Source organism: Amphiprion ocellaris, chromosome 15 (genome assembly GCF_022539595.1).
Source record: "Amphiprion ocellaris isolate individual 3 ecotype Okinawa chromosome 15, ASM2253959v1, whole genome shotgun sequence".
NCBI classification, from domain to species: Eukaryota; Metazoa; Chordata; class Actinopteri; family Pomacentridae; genus Amphiprion; species Amphiprion ocellaris.
Genome location: NC_072780.1, coordinates 7,349,462 through 7,361,846, shown reverse-complemented (window position 1 = coordinate 7,361,846; position 12,385 = coordinate 7,349,462). Strand labels below are relative to the sequence as shown.

Sequence of the window (12,385 nt, the reverse complement as noted above, 5' to 3'; positions counted from 1 at the left end):
TTAATTATTTAATTGTTTTCCATTAGCTTCTGTGCAGAGACCACAGTGCAGGTCATATTTGTGGTTTTAGGGGACTAATTACTATGAAACTGGATGCAAACTTATGTTGTTTCAGATGAGAAATTGCAAAAACCTTTGTCATCCCCTGATATCTACTCTAGCACCATCATCAGGTCATCTTATAAATGTGTCTACTACTCAGTTTAAGAGCAACCACTGGATGACATTCCCATTAGCCTTAGCTTAAGGTTAAATGCTAACGTTATAGCCATGTTAGCCTGCTACCGCTAAAATAAGATTATGAACTTAATAACATACCTTTGAAAGTATAATATGAAATTATATTAAATTATGTGAAACCTATCCCCACAAACTATGTGAATTCTTGTGCTTGTAGTTTATTGTTTAGTTGTAATTATCAAATAAAATAATTTCCACAAAGCCAAGGTGCAGTAAATACATATTTCCTCAAAATTTAAACCAGTCACCAGGATGATTTTGACATTTGTTTTTCCATACAAAAAATAAAATGCTTTAAAAATGTACATTTTTACTTAAAACATATAAGAATAGTAAATTGACTGTTCAAACAAGAATGCTAACACTATATCAAGTGAAAGCTAGCCACAGCCAGCCCTAGCATTAGCTAAATTTAGTTAAAGCCAAGTTTTCAGAGCTGTCTTTTTAATTGGAAAATACACAAATAAATAGCAAATAAAGAAATAAAAAACTAAACAAGTTTGGCTGAAAGGTAGCTAAATGCCATTTCAATTTAGCTAGTTGTTTGGTGTTAGCTAATTAATGCCACAAAGCCAAGGGACAGTAAATACATATTTCTTCAAAATTTAAATCAGTCACCAGAATGATTTTGACATTTGTACAAAATATTATGCTTTAAAAATGTAATTTTTTTTAACCTAAAACATATAAGAATATTAAATGGACTGTTGAAACAAGAATGCTAACACTATATCAAGTGAAAGCTAACAGGAGAGCAGAGTCACTGCTAGCCCTAGCATTAGCTGAATTTAGTTAAAGCCAAGTTTTCAGGCTACCTTAATGCCTAACGCTTTTTTTTTGTCATTATGTCTTCTTTAGTTACTGTGGTTTGCCTTTGTAGTTAATAATATTTTCTTAAAATGGTGTATGTTAGCATGTAGCTCAAAGGAACCGTCACAATGACCTTTTCTATATTGCCTTTAATAATTTTTCAACACATCCAAGTACATGAGGCAACAAGAGAGTACCGTTTGTTTCCATGAGATGTTGTTTACAGTATTTCTGAGTCATCCCATGTAAAGCCCTACAAATTAAGCTATTCTTGACTAGTAAATATTACAACATGGCTGAAAGGTACAGGATGCACCATTGTAAAACTCCTTGAGTACTCTTGAAGAGGTTGCAAAGGGCACTGAAATGCATTACAGTTCTTGAAATTCTTGGATAAACTGCTAAAGAAATGCAAAAATATTAAAGCATTAATAAATAATATCACAACTAAAAAAAAAGCTGGCATGCAAAGAAAAGCTGCTAAGTTACTTGGACTAATTAAAGCTGTGGCTACATACAGGATACAGCATTTCATGAGGCCACTCTTGATGTGGTATTTGGCAAAAAACACAAGTCTGTACAGAGTGAGAATAAACATACAAATTCTTTTATACAATAAAAATATTCAGTGAAACAGGAGGATCTGTGGTTCATCAGTTCACCAATAAAACCAGTTCATAAAAACGTCCTTTATTTAAATCTTTGTCCTCCTGCTTCATAGTGTAACAGTGTTGGAGAGGGATCAGGGTGTGTCGACGTCAAAGCGTCGGTGCAACTCCACCAAAGGACTGTCTCTAATAATGTCTGTCAGCTTATCAACCTCGCAGATTTCAGCGTCTCTTTTGACTTTTCCCCGCCGTCCCTCAGGTCAGCCGTCAGATCTCCGTCAGCATGATCTTGTAGGCGTCTGCGTAGCTCTCGATGCTGAGGATGAAGGTGTCTTCGTTGGAGTAGTGCTCGATGATGTTGTCGTCCATGTTCACCAGGATGCTGACACAAAACAGTCGCACGTCATACATATGCAAAATCTCCCATTAGGCGAATAACACAGCGACGTGTTTCCTCACTCACCCTTTTTTACTTTTCTTGTACACTTTGGCTATCCTCTCCGTGGGCACGCCGTACTTCTCTGAGATCTGACAAGGGAGAGAAGTTACTGAACAGGTGCTCGGCTGCACACAAAATTGTGCCTTTGACACGCAAACAGATAGGCATCACTCACAGCGTCCATCAGGCCTCTGAGCGTGGGAGACTTCAGCATCAGAGCGTCAAACACCTCGTCCGACTCCTTTCTAACGTACAACAACACTGCAGGCAGGAGAAAAGACAGCAGGCCTTTAGTTTATATAATCACAAAGTATGGATCTCTCAAATGTGCCTGAGTTTTGTGTTTGTGGTGGCACAGCTTAGAGATATGTGACTAGGGTTTGTCACGCTCTCTGTAATTTGGCAGCAACTATTTGTTATTTATTAAAGGTAAAATAAAGACTATTAAGAACACAAAACAAAAAAAACACCCAAACCAAATCCACAACCAGAAATAACGCCTTTAAACAAGAAGGATGAACTTATTAACTTATAGTTAATACCTGCTACATATCCGTATCTCATATCTTACTGTTTACTGTTTTCATCAAACCTTATACAGGGGGTCCTCGAGTTACATCGGAGTTCCGTTCCAACAGATTGATGTAAGACGATTTAAAAAAAAAAAAAGTTATTTCTTTGGCCTTTTGATAGGTACAGTTGGAGAAGCAGACAGGAAAGTAGAGAGAATAGTGGGGGGAAGACATGCAGCAAAGCACCATGCGCGGGAATCGAACCCAGGTCGCTGCATCAAGGACCAGCTCCTGTACACTTGTCGCCTGCTTAACCCGTTGGGCTATACAGGCACTCAGGCAACTCTTGCCATATGTCGTAACTCCAGAGAAAATGTAAACAAAACCGTTATGTGCATCACGATATTGATCAGTTCTTCATAAAAGTCATGAATATCAATGACTTTCATGCATGTATGAGCCATTTTACGAGAAGATAAAAGAATATGTTGCCCAGTTTTTACAACTTGATCTAATAACGCCGATGTTCGTCGGTGTTTCGCCCTGTTCCGAGCGTTTTATCTAATTTCACTTCCATGGGGTGTTGCCCTTCAGGCAGAATTATCGATGTACTTTTATTTTGAAAATGCCTTCATTGTGAAGTTGTCCGTGACAGTTGTCACTTCCTGTCTGTTACATTGACGTTTAGCTTTACACACGTACGTACTTTCCTGGATGCACGGCTCTACTTTGTAAACGCCACAGGGGGAATGTCGTAAGTAATTAACTTCATTTTTGGCTTACTGGTTAAGTTAAAATGATTTGTTTGCATGGATTTATGTTGCTTTATTCTGTTTTTGGTACAGTTTTCACTCTGTAATGTGTATCAAGAGCCACAGTAAAGAAATCAGGTGTTCCAGTTTGACTGGTGATCAGGTTAACTGGCGATAGTTTCCGTCTCCAGATGTTTCGTCCGCAGATTCGTCACGATCAGACCTGGATTTACGTGAAATAAAGATACCAGATAAAGAAGACCTCGCTGAAAAACGTCGGCATCACTACTTAATAAAGTCTATATCCATGTAAATATCATCTACAGACAGTAAAAAGAAATGTGCGGGCCGAAAAAGAAAACACATATTTTGCAAGTATGGTGAGAGGATTCGAAACCACCTAATCCAGCGATAAAATTACAAGAACACCGTTTTACTCAATGTACTACAGATCAGCTTAACAAACGTTCCGCTTCATCTACATAGATCACTGTCATCCTGTCAGGTGTTTAACACCTGGTGATTGTTCAGGAAACACGTCCATGTCAACTGGGGATAATCACAACTTAACACAGGCTGCCTGGTTAAGAACGAGTCACAAAACTATTTATTGTCTCACCAAGAAAACCCACAACATAGAATCACGTCCACTGCTGTGTTGTGTGTTAGTTTGTGTGTTCAGTGGAACAGATCCAGAGCAGAACTTCAGGTTTAACTCGGGTTTGTTCTCAGAAACACTCAGACCCTCAGCAGCCTCCCATCAGAACAACACGCAGCACAACATCAGCTGGATTTGCTAAAATACATCGGAACAAACTGAGACCACGTTGTTCAAACTAGTCACTCAGAAAACAATAAAAACTCGTTCAGTCATCCACGTCCTAACCGTCATTTCAAAGCACGTTAACCGCTGACAATATTTTTTTTTTTAAAGGAAGGGATCCGACCTGGTCAAAACAAACAATATATTTGTGTGATTTGTGTCTTCCCAAACACCCTGGCTGGTTTAGAAATGGCAGAAGATACTTTTAAAGATGTCGCAGAGGAAGACTAGAGTGAATTGTGGTGTTTGACAGTATCTGATTTAATGACATGTTCCTAATCCACCTTAGAGTACATATAGGCTAAATATACAAATATGGCAGCACAATATCTTCAGTGTCCAACAGGAATATCTGTAGCTGTAACGTTCAAATGTGACTGTAGTCTACTTCAATACCTCCTGCTTATGGCTCACTGTGTAGAACGAATAAACCATTGTTTGGTTTGACCAGATCGAATCCCTTTACTTCCTTTTAAAAATAAAAAATATTGTCAGCGGTTAAAGTGCTCTGAATGACGGTTAGTTGTATCTTCTCAGGGGGTAATTTGTCGTTTGCTTTGAACATTGTATGCGCAGTTCTAAATCTAAGTTATTGAATAAATTTCAAAGTATTTGTTTTGGAAAACAATATAATAGTGTGCTCATTATGTACTATCATTATGGCTTTTTTTGGTAATATGTTTACTGGATATAAAGCAGTATTATATGTGTTTATTTACTGCCTGTAGTGCTCTATTTTCCTCTCATTTGGGATCTGTTGTTTGGGAACCTTGGGATTGTTTTTGGACATTTTATAATGTGTCAATAATAAATTAGAATTATGAAAAGTACGCTTTTGTAACAAGTAGGCGGTTGCTAAGGAAAACAGTGTGACTCAGTGGACCTTGTAGGTGAGATGATTACATGAACATGGCCATGAATGATATTTTTAGAGTCAGATTTTCAACCTGAGAAGTCTTTTAAGTGCTCAGAACAATGAAAACGTATCCAGAGCAGCTACTAAAATGTAGGGGAGGTTGTTCTGTCGACATACGATAGATCAGCTGACGAGGAAAATCAAAGCTGCTGACCTAATTTCCAGTGATCTGAAATAGACGAGCAGTTTGTCCTCACGTCTGAGAAGTCAGAAGCAGAATGAGGTTGGTGTTCTAGCGGATGAATTAACTAAATATTCACTCAAATCAATATTAATGATTGATCTTGAAATGTGATGTGACATGAATCCCGTTTCTTGATATTAAGTCCCAAAGCTGATGGGAAATAACTGGATTTCCAAAGGCCTGAGGGGCTGATTTGTTATAAACATTGGAGTAAATGATCAGAGATGTTGTCTGGTTTGTGTTATTTGATTTCAAAATAGGCAGTTATTTCTCTGTTCCTCATCCTGGACCGGATCATTTCTTGTATCTTTAGGATAAAAGGGAAAAACAACATGTGGACGAAGCGGGAAGCGTCTTGTACCTCTCTTGTGTGTCTCCTCTTTGATCTGTTTGTGAGGCGACGGACACAGATCTTCATCCGACGGCCTGAACATCCTCTTCACCAACACGCTCCTGAAAAAGCCACAGACATGTCATGCTGCTTATGAATAAGTTTTGTTTGTATTGTGGCGACGTTGGCTTCCTCTGTGTGAGGCTGGTATCTGACCCTGCTGTCATTTGCATCCCTTATATTTGTATGACCTGATGGAAATGGAAATGCTTGTTTCCGGCTGATGGGTACTCACCCTTCTCTCTCAATCTCCTCCGTGTTAAAGGTAAACACCTAGAAAAGGGAGAATTAAATGTTAGTGGGAATGCTGAACTTAAACTTCAGTTAGACGTTTAGCATAAAATAATAAATTTGTTAAAGGCAACAGTTTAGAGCCCAGTAGCTCTACTTGAATAGTAGTATAAGTAGGTTGTAAAAGCATAAAAATACTCCATTTACAACATGAAAAAGTGGCCACCGTGAGCAAGATATTATTACTACATGATTAGATTATTAAAATTATTGTGAGCAAGTTATTCAAAGCAGTGATTCCAAACATTTTTCACAAATCCACCTTAATCAGCATCTCCTCTCTTGTTCATTTGATTTCATTTTAAATTGAACCTTATTTAACTGTCATGTAAAAGTGGAAGTTGTGAAGATTATTCTTCGTTGAGGTGAAATGTCGCTGCTTATATCAGTTGCTTTTGCTTTTTATTGGTGCAAAAAACTAAACAGTAGTGGCAGGTTTAACCCTCGTGTCGTCCTGCGGGTCAAAATTGACCCGCTGTAAAGTTTGAAAATGTGGAAAAAATATATATATATATTTTCACAGTGAAACTTCTGATGTCCACATTTCTAAACAATCTTTGAACATTGTTTGGTGGAAAAAAAGAAATGTTAAAAATGCTTCTTTCAGAACATTCTTAAAGAAAATATTAGAAGTTTTACTGATACATATGGAATCACTTTGGATATTTTTAGGATTTTTTTTGGAAGATTTTTACTCATTTTTTGCAAATATTTATAAGAATTTTCTTGCCAAATTTGGGGGATTTTTTTTAAATAAAACTTTTAAGGGAAACTTTTAAGGAATTATTGGAATTTTCTTCCTGAAGGTTTTGCAAATTTTCAGAACTTTGGGGATTTTTTTTGCTGATTTTTTGTGATTTTTTTCAGACAAGGAAACAATATTTTTTGGTGCCTGTAAATGAGGAAACAGGAGGGTTAAAATGGGGGTAAAATACATGAGGACAGACATAAACATAGTGGCAAGTTTAACCCTCATCACTACACCTGGGGTTCAGGTGTATATAACTTGTCATATTTTTTTATTTACAAGTTTCATTTTTCAGTCCCTTTAGGTAGTTGTCACTCACATAGTTGCCATCACATACACCAAACCTGATTTGATTCCAACCAGGTTTGTGGTGTATATATAAAAAAATCATTTGGGGTCCATGGGGACCACAGCCGGACTGTGCATCTTTTATTTATGTACGTTTGTGTTGTGTTGCTCTTGTGATGACTGCTTCAGTTGCATTGTGTTTCATTTCAATCCAGGAGTTCTTACACCAACATTATAAGCGCTACACGTCATTAATCATCGATAGTAATTTCATTGTTTCTTTCATATTTGCATCTATAGACGACACACGTTTCAGGAAAATATATATGAAGAGGAAATGGACAGGTACAGAAATATGAAACAGATGAAATACTACTGAAGTACAGCTAGATTTTGCCAAGTGTACTAATGAGGGTTAACAAATCAGGCTTGTTTTAGTTGGCTCGACAAATGCTAATACTCCAATCAGAGATAACCTATTTTTTATTAATCAGGCTTCTTTAAGCAGACTATGAATGTACTCACATAAAAGAGGGAGTCTGATGCGTCATTTGACTTTTCTTCTGAACAAACTTGACTGATAGCGTGCCGCCTACTTCAGTCAGAGGAACAGGTTGATATAATGCAGAGTTATGAGAAATATAAAGAATATTTTAAGGCAGAATGCGCTGCTCCTGAAAAATATGCAAAAGAGAATCGAACGCTGGTTGAAAACTATTAATGATGGAAGCTATTAAATGCATTTCACCGCTCAGTTGACTCTGAATGCAGCCACTTATCTCCAACATGACAGCTGCACATTAGAACTCTTAAACTTCATACATTTAAACATGAAGCTCAGAAAGTGCATTTAGGTCTGACGCTGTCCCTTAATGAAGGATACACTTTAGTTTTTGGACAAATCAGAGTAATGTTATTGATTGAAAATTCTGACATGTGCCAATAGACTAATTATTTTTTAATTTGTGTTCTCTGGGCAGCAAATCAGGATCAAACCATATTTATGCATTTTGCACCAACTGAATGCATGTGGGAAACTTGTGGCTTAAATTTTGCCAACTATTACTGTACGGCTTTGTGAAATTACTAACATACGTATAGTTCAACAGCTGTGCAGATATAATGTTGAAAATCCCAAGTAGCTACTTGGATGAGGATGTTTTTCTTCTATATATGATATACACTGCCTGTCCAAAAAAACAGGCGCCAGCTGGCTTTAGCTAAGCAAATAGGTAAGAACCTTCCATTGGATAATTACTGCAGTGATGAATATGTTTCAGCTGCAACAATTTATTTAACTCTAGCTGATGCAGTGAGGAGCTTCTCATTTCTTAAACAACCATGTTGGAAGACAGATCCTGTGGTCATGGAAAGGATGTTAATCTGTCTCAGAAGGGTCAAGTTATTGGCCTGCATCAAGCAAAGAAAACAACTAAGGAGATTTCTGAAACCACTAAAATCAGGTAAAGAACCGTCCAACACATCATTAAAACCTGAAGGACAGTGGAGAACCATCATCTTTGAGGAACAAATGTGGCTGGAAAAAACTCTTAGATGATCGTAGGAAGTCAACAATAGAACTCACAGCTATGTTTGACTCTTTGATGCAGAACATGGGTCAAAAGTGAATCAAATCCAATAGAAAGTGGGTATCTCCTGAACCACGCTGTACATCAAAGGGTTAATAGTGAAAGTAAGAGCATTTCCACACGCACAATGCAAAGAGAACTCAAGGGATTGGGACTAAACAGCTGTGTAGCTCTGAGAAAACCACTGATCAGTGAAGCTAATCAGAAAAAAGGCTTCAGTTTGCTAGGGAGCACAAAGACTGGACTCTGGAGCAATGGAAGAAGGTAATGTGGTCTGATGAGTCCAGATTTACCCTGTTCCAGAGTGATGGGGGCATCAGGGTAAGAAGAGAGGCAGATGAAGTGATGAACTCATCATGTCTAGTGCCTACCAGCCTGTGGGGGTTAGGGTTATGATCTGGGGTTGGTCAGGTTCAGCAACATTATGTTCCTAAAGAATGAGGTCAGCTGACTACCTGAAGATACTGAATGACCAGGTCTTTCCATCAGTGGAGGTTTTCTTCCCTGATGGCAGAGGTATATTTTGAGATGATGATGCCAGGATTCATGGGACTCACATTGTGAATGAGTGGATCAGGGAGCATGAGACGTCATTTTCATACATGGATTGGTCTCCAGAGTCCAGATTTCAGCCCCACTGAGAATTTTTGGGATGTTCTGGAGAAGACTTTGCACAGCGGTCCGACTCTCCCATCATCAGTATAAGATCTTGGCAGAAAAATTATCCAATTCTGGACAAAAATAAATGCTGTGACATTGCAGAAGCGTATCAAAACGATGCCACGGTGAACTCTCAAAGCTAAAGGCGGTCCAACAAAATATTAGTGTGCAACTTTTTTTTGGATGGCAGTGTCTATTGGTTTGTGTTACACAGATGGGCAGATAGCATTGATGAATTTGGTCCAGCTTTTGTGATTGTTTATTCTTGCTGTTAGTCTCTCTGTTTAAATGTATTCAAATAATAGAGGGTGCTACTGGGATGGTGAGATGTTATTTCTGTCTTTCCAGATAAGGTTCATGTCACTTTGGTCAGAGCTATTTATTCATTAGTTTAAGGTATAGAATTTATTATTGCCTTTCAACAATTTAAACATTTTATCCATACTTTTAGCTCACTATTTCCAGGTGTTTATTCATCATACTTGTTACAGTTTCAGCTGTTACTCCATACTGTATTTGAACTGTCAGCTATTCTCCCATATAGCTCATTGAATCTTTTTCAAGATTGTCTCTTATCTGTTTAAACCATTTATGCATTCCTTTCCACTGTCTGTTTCCACTGCTCAGCCATTACTTTTCGATTTTTCTACTTAAATCTGTTGTGATCCATTAATTTCTTGAATTATTTAGTAATTAGTTTTTTTTTTCAGATAAGTTCAGTAGTCTTTCCACATAACTCCTGGCAACTGTAGAGGAACCTCCTGGTTGGGAGTCTCTGATTCAAATAGTAATTGATAGCAGTTATTTATCAAATACATGTAGTGGGGAAAAGTTATTAGCCTCTGAGATGTGATTAAAAAGAAGCGGAAAAATTGTTCAAAACCTACATTTGATTAACTTTTCCACTGGTGGTTAAAACCAGAAAAATAAACGGGTTCACTGTTTTTGAGCAAGAGCCAATTTTCTCAAGAAGATGAGTTCTGGTACCTGTCCGGCTCGCTGCAGGTTGCCAAAGTGAACGTCGGGGATGAAGAGAACCGGCTGGGCCTCCAAGTCAGTCATGGTCTTGAAATAGGTGGTGTCTGACTTTTTCGGGACGGTGATCACCCCGACGCCTCCATCTTTCCCTGGACACAAATTTAAACAAAAAAAGTAAATATTTAACATGATATCAAGTAAAAAAGATCTCCTTTTCTACCCCTCTAGACACAATATTTCACCCCTGTGCTATCATCCTCTGATTTTATTTTCAAAACAAAGTGATTCCTCATGCAGCTCAAACCTTTTGACTTCTTGCGGAACAGTTTTCTTTCTTCATCCCGTATTTTCCTCTCAGCTCCCTGAGGAAAAAATAAGCCAAAAAACACCCATCGGGTTGTTTAAACGTCAGAAGTAGATCAGTTTCCATTGACAGAAATAACCTGTTGTGTGTTCAGGTGTGTTTGAGGATCACCGACCACTAGAGGGAGGACTGATGTCATGATTTAATTGCATCTCTCCACCCACAGGTCTCAATACTTCACTCTTTTTAACACAGCTACAGTATAAAACGGAGCATTTCTGCAGCTTAAAACACGTAAGAAACCATTAAAGAGAAAATCTTAAAGACTTACTATTATTATTATTATTATTATTATTATTATTATTATTATTATTATTATTATTATTATTATTATTATTATTATTATTATTATTAATATTCTTGTCATAGGGCTGCACAGTGGCGTAGTGGTTAGCACTTTCGCCTTGCAGCTAGAAGATCCCTGGTTCGTGTCCCGGCTTTCCCGGGATCTTTCTGCATGGAGTTTGCATGTTCTCCCTGTGCATGCGTGGGTTTTCTCCGGGTACTCCGGCTTCCTCTCACAGTCCAAAAATATGCTGAGGTTAATTGATTATTCTAAATTGCCCGTAGGTGTGTGCTTGTTTGTCTCTGTATGTGGCCCTGCGACAGACTGGTGACCTGTCTAGGGTGTCCCCTGCCTTCACCTGAGTCAGCTGGGATAGACTCCAGCCCCCCCGCGACCCTAGTGAGGATTAAGCGGTGTATAGATAATGGATGGATATTCTTGTCATGTGGACTGAGACAAATCTTGAAAAAAAAAAAAGAAATTTACATTTAAATCTGCAATATTAGTTTAATGCTGGGCTTTGAGTTGTTTCATCGTCTCTCCAGAAAATGCCAAAGAAGTCATGAATTTCCCTTTTCGGTCTAATGTAGTTCATCTTCCACATACGTTTGCTACTATTTCGCATTGTCATCTCTTTTTAATTCTGAAGAGATTAAAAACTGAGCGATATTCCTTCAAATTTAAAGTTTTTACCAATTTAAAAAATACTTTCACAGTGACAACATGACTTCCTGGTTGGTTAATTACTTAGTCGATGAAGACAAAAGTAAAATTAATAATAGAGTATAAATAAGAAGTGGAAAATTGTGCAAATAGTTGGAATTTTTTGGAGAATTTTTCCACATTTTGTTTTCAGTTTTGCACATTAACAGAAACATCTGCTTTTGAGTTAATTTTTGATCTATCTATCTATCTATCTATCTATCTATCTATCTATCTATCTATCTATCTATCTATCTATCTATCTATCTATCTATCTATCTATCTATCTATCTATCTATCTATCTATCTATCTATCTATCTATCTATCTATATTTTGAGGCTTTGGATTGTTGGTGAGAAAAATAAATTCCACTTAAATATATATAATATTTTAGGAAGCAACAGCCTGCAATTTTAATTTGACAAATTAACGAATCCACAAACTGATCATCAGACTAACTAAACTCACAACCCTACCACAGTCTGTGATTCGTGTTTGAGTTTTTCTCCACTTTCTTTAGTTTTCTGTCTTACGTTAAGAGACTTAAAACTGCAGTAATAAACTACAGGAAAGCAGCTGGCATTCTTCCCAGACTTCTCCTGATCGATATACAGGATGCAGAGGAGGTGATTTGTCACCTTGTCACAGAAGACCTTGATCTGTGAATAGGCTCGGTGCAGAGGCTTGTTGCTGCGGTTGTTGTAGCTGTAGCTGTCGATCTGGATCATCAGAGGGAGACCCTTCACCCCCTTCTGAGACGAGAAGTCTGTGCTCAGACAGTTGACGGTGATGAAGATCTGTAA

General features: G+C 37.7%; 1 protein-coding gene across 1 annotated transcript in view; it reads right to left on the bottom strand.

Annotated features, from left to right (window-relative positions):
* Positions 1-1,179: 1,179 nt before the first annotated feature.
* The window catches only part of grhl2b (grainyhead-like transcription factor 2b), a 29,903-nt gene continuing 18,697 nt past the window's right edge, over positions 1,180-12,385 (bottom strand). The window contains exons 9-16 of the mRNA XM_055017818.1: positions 12,221-12,379; positions 10,534-10,591; positions 10,239-10,378; positions 5,911-5,948; positions 5,646-5,737; positions 2,273-2,358; positions 2,122-2,186; positions 1,180-2,040 (exon numbers count right to left, since the gene is read on the bottom strand). Coding sequence (XP_054873793.1) covers positions 1,926-2,040; positions 2,122-2,186; positions 2,273-2,358; positions 5,646-5,737; positions 5,911-5,948; positions 10,239-10,378; positions 10,534-10,591; positions 12,221-12,379 — 753 coding nt within the window. The 3' untranslated portion in view covers positions 1,180-1,925. The remainder of the gene's footprint in view (positions 2,041-2,121; positions 2,187-2,272; positions 2,359-5,645; positions 5,738-5,910; positions 5,949-10,238; positions 10,379-10,533; positions 10,592-12,220; positions 12,380-12,385) is intronic.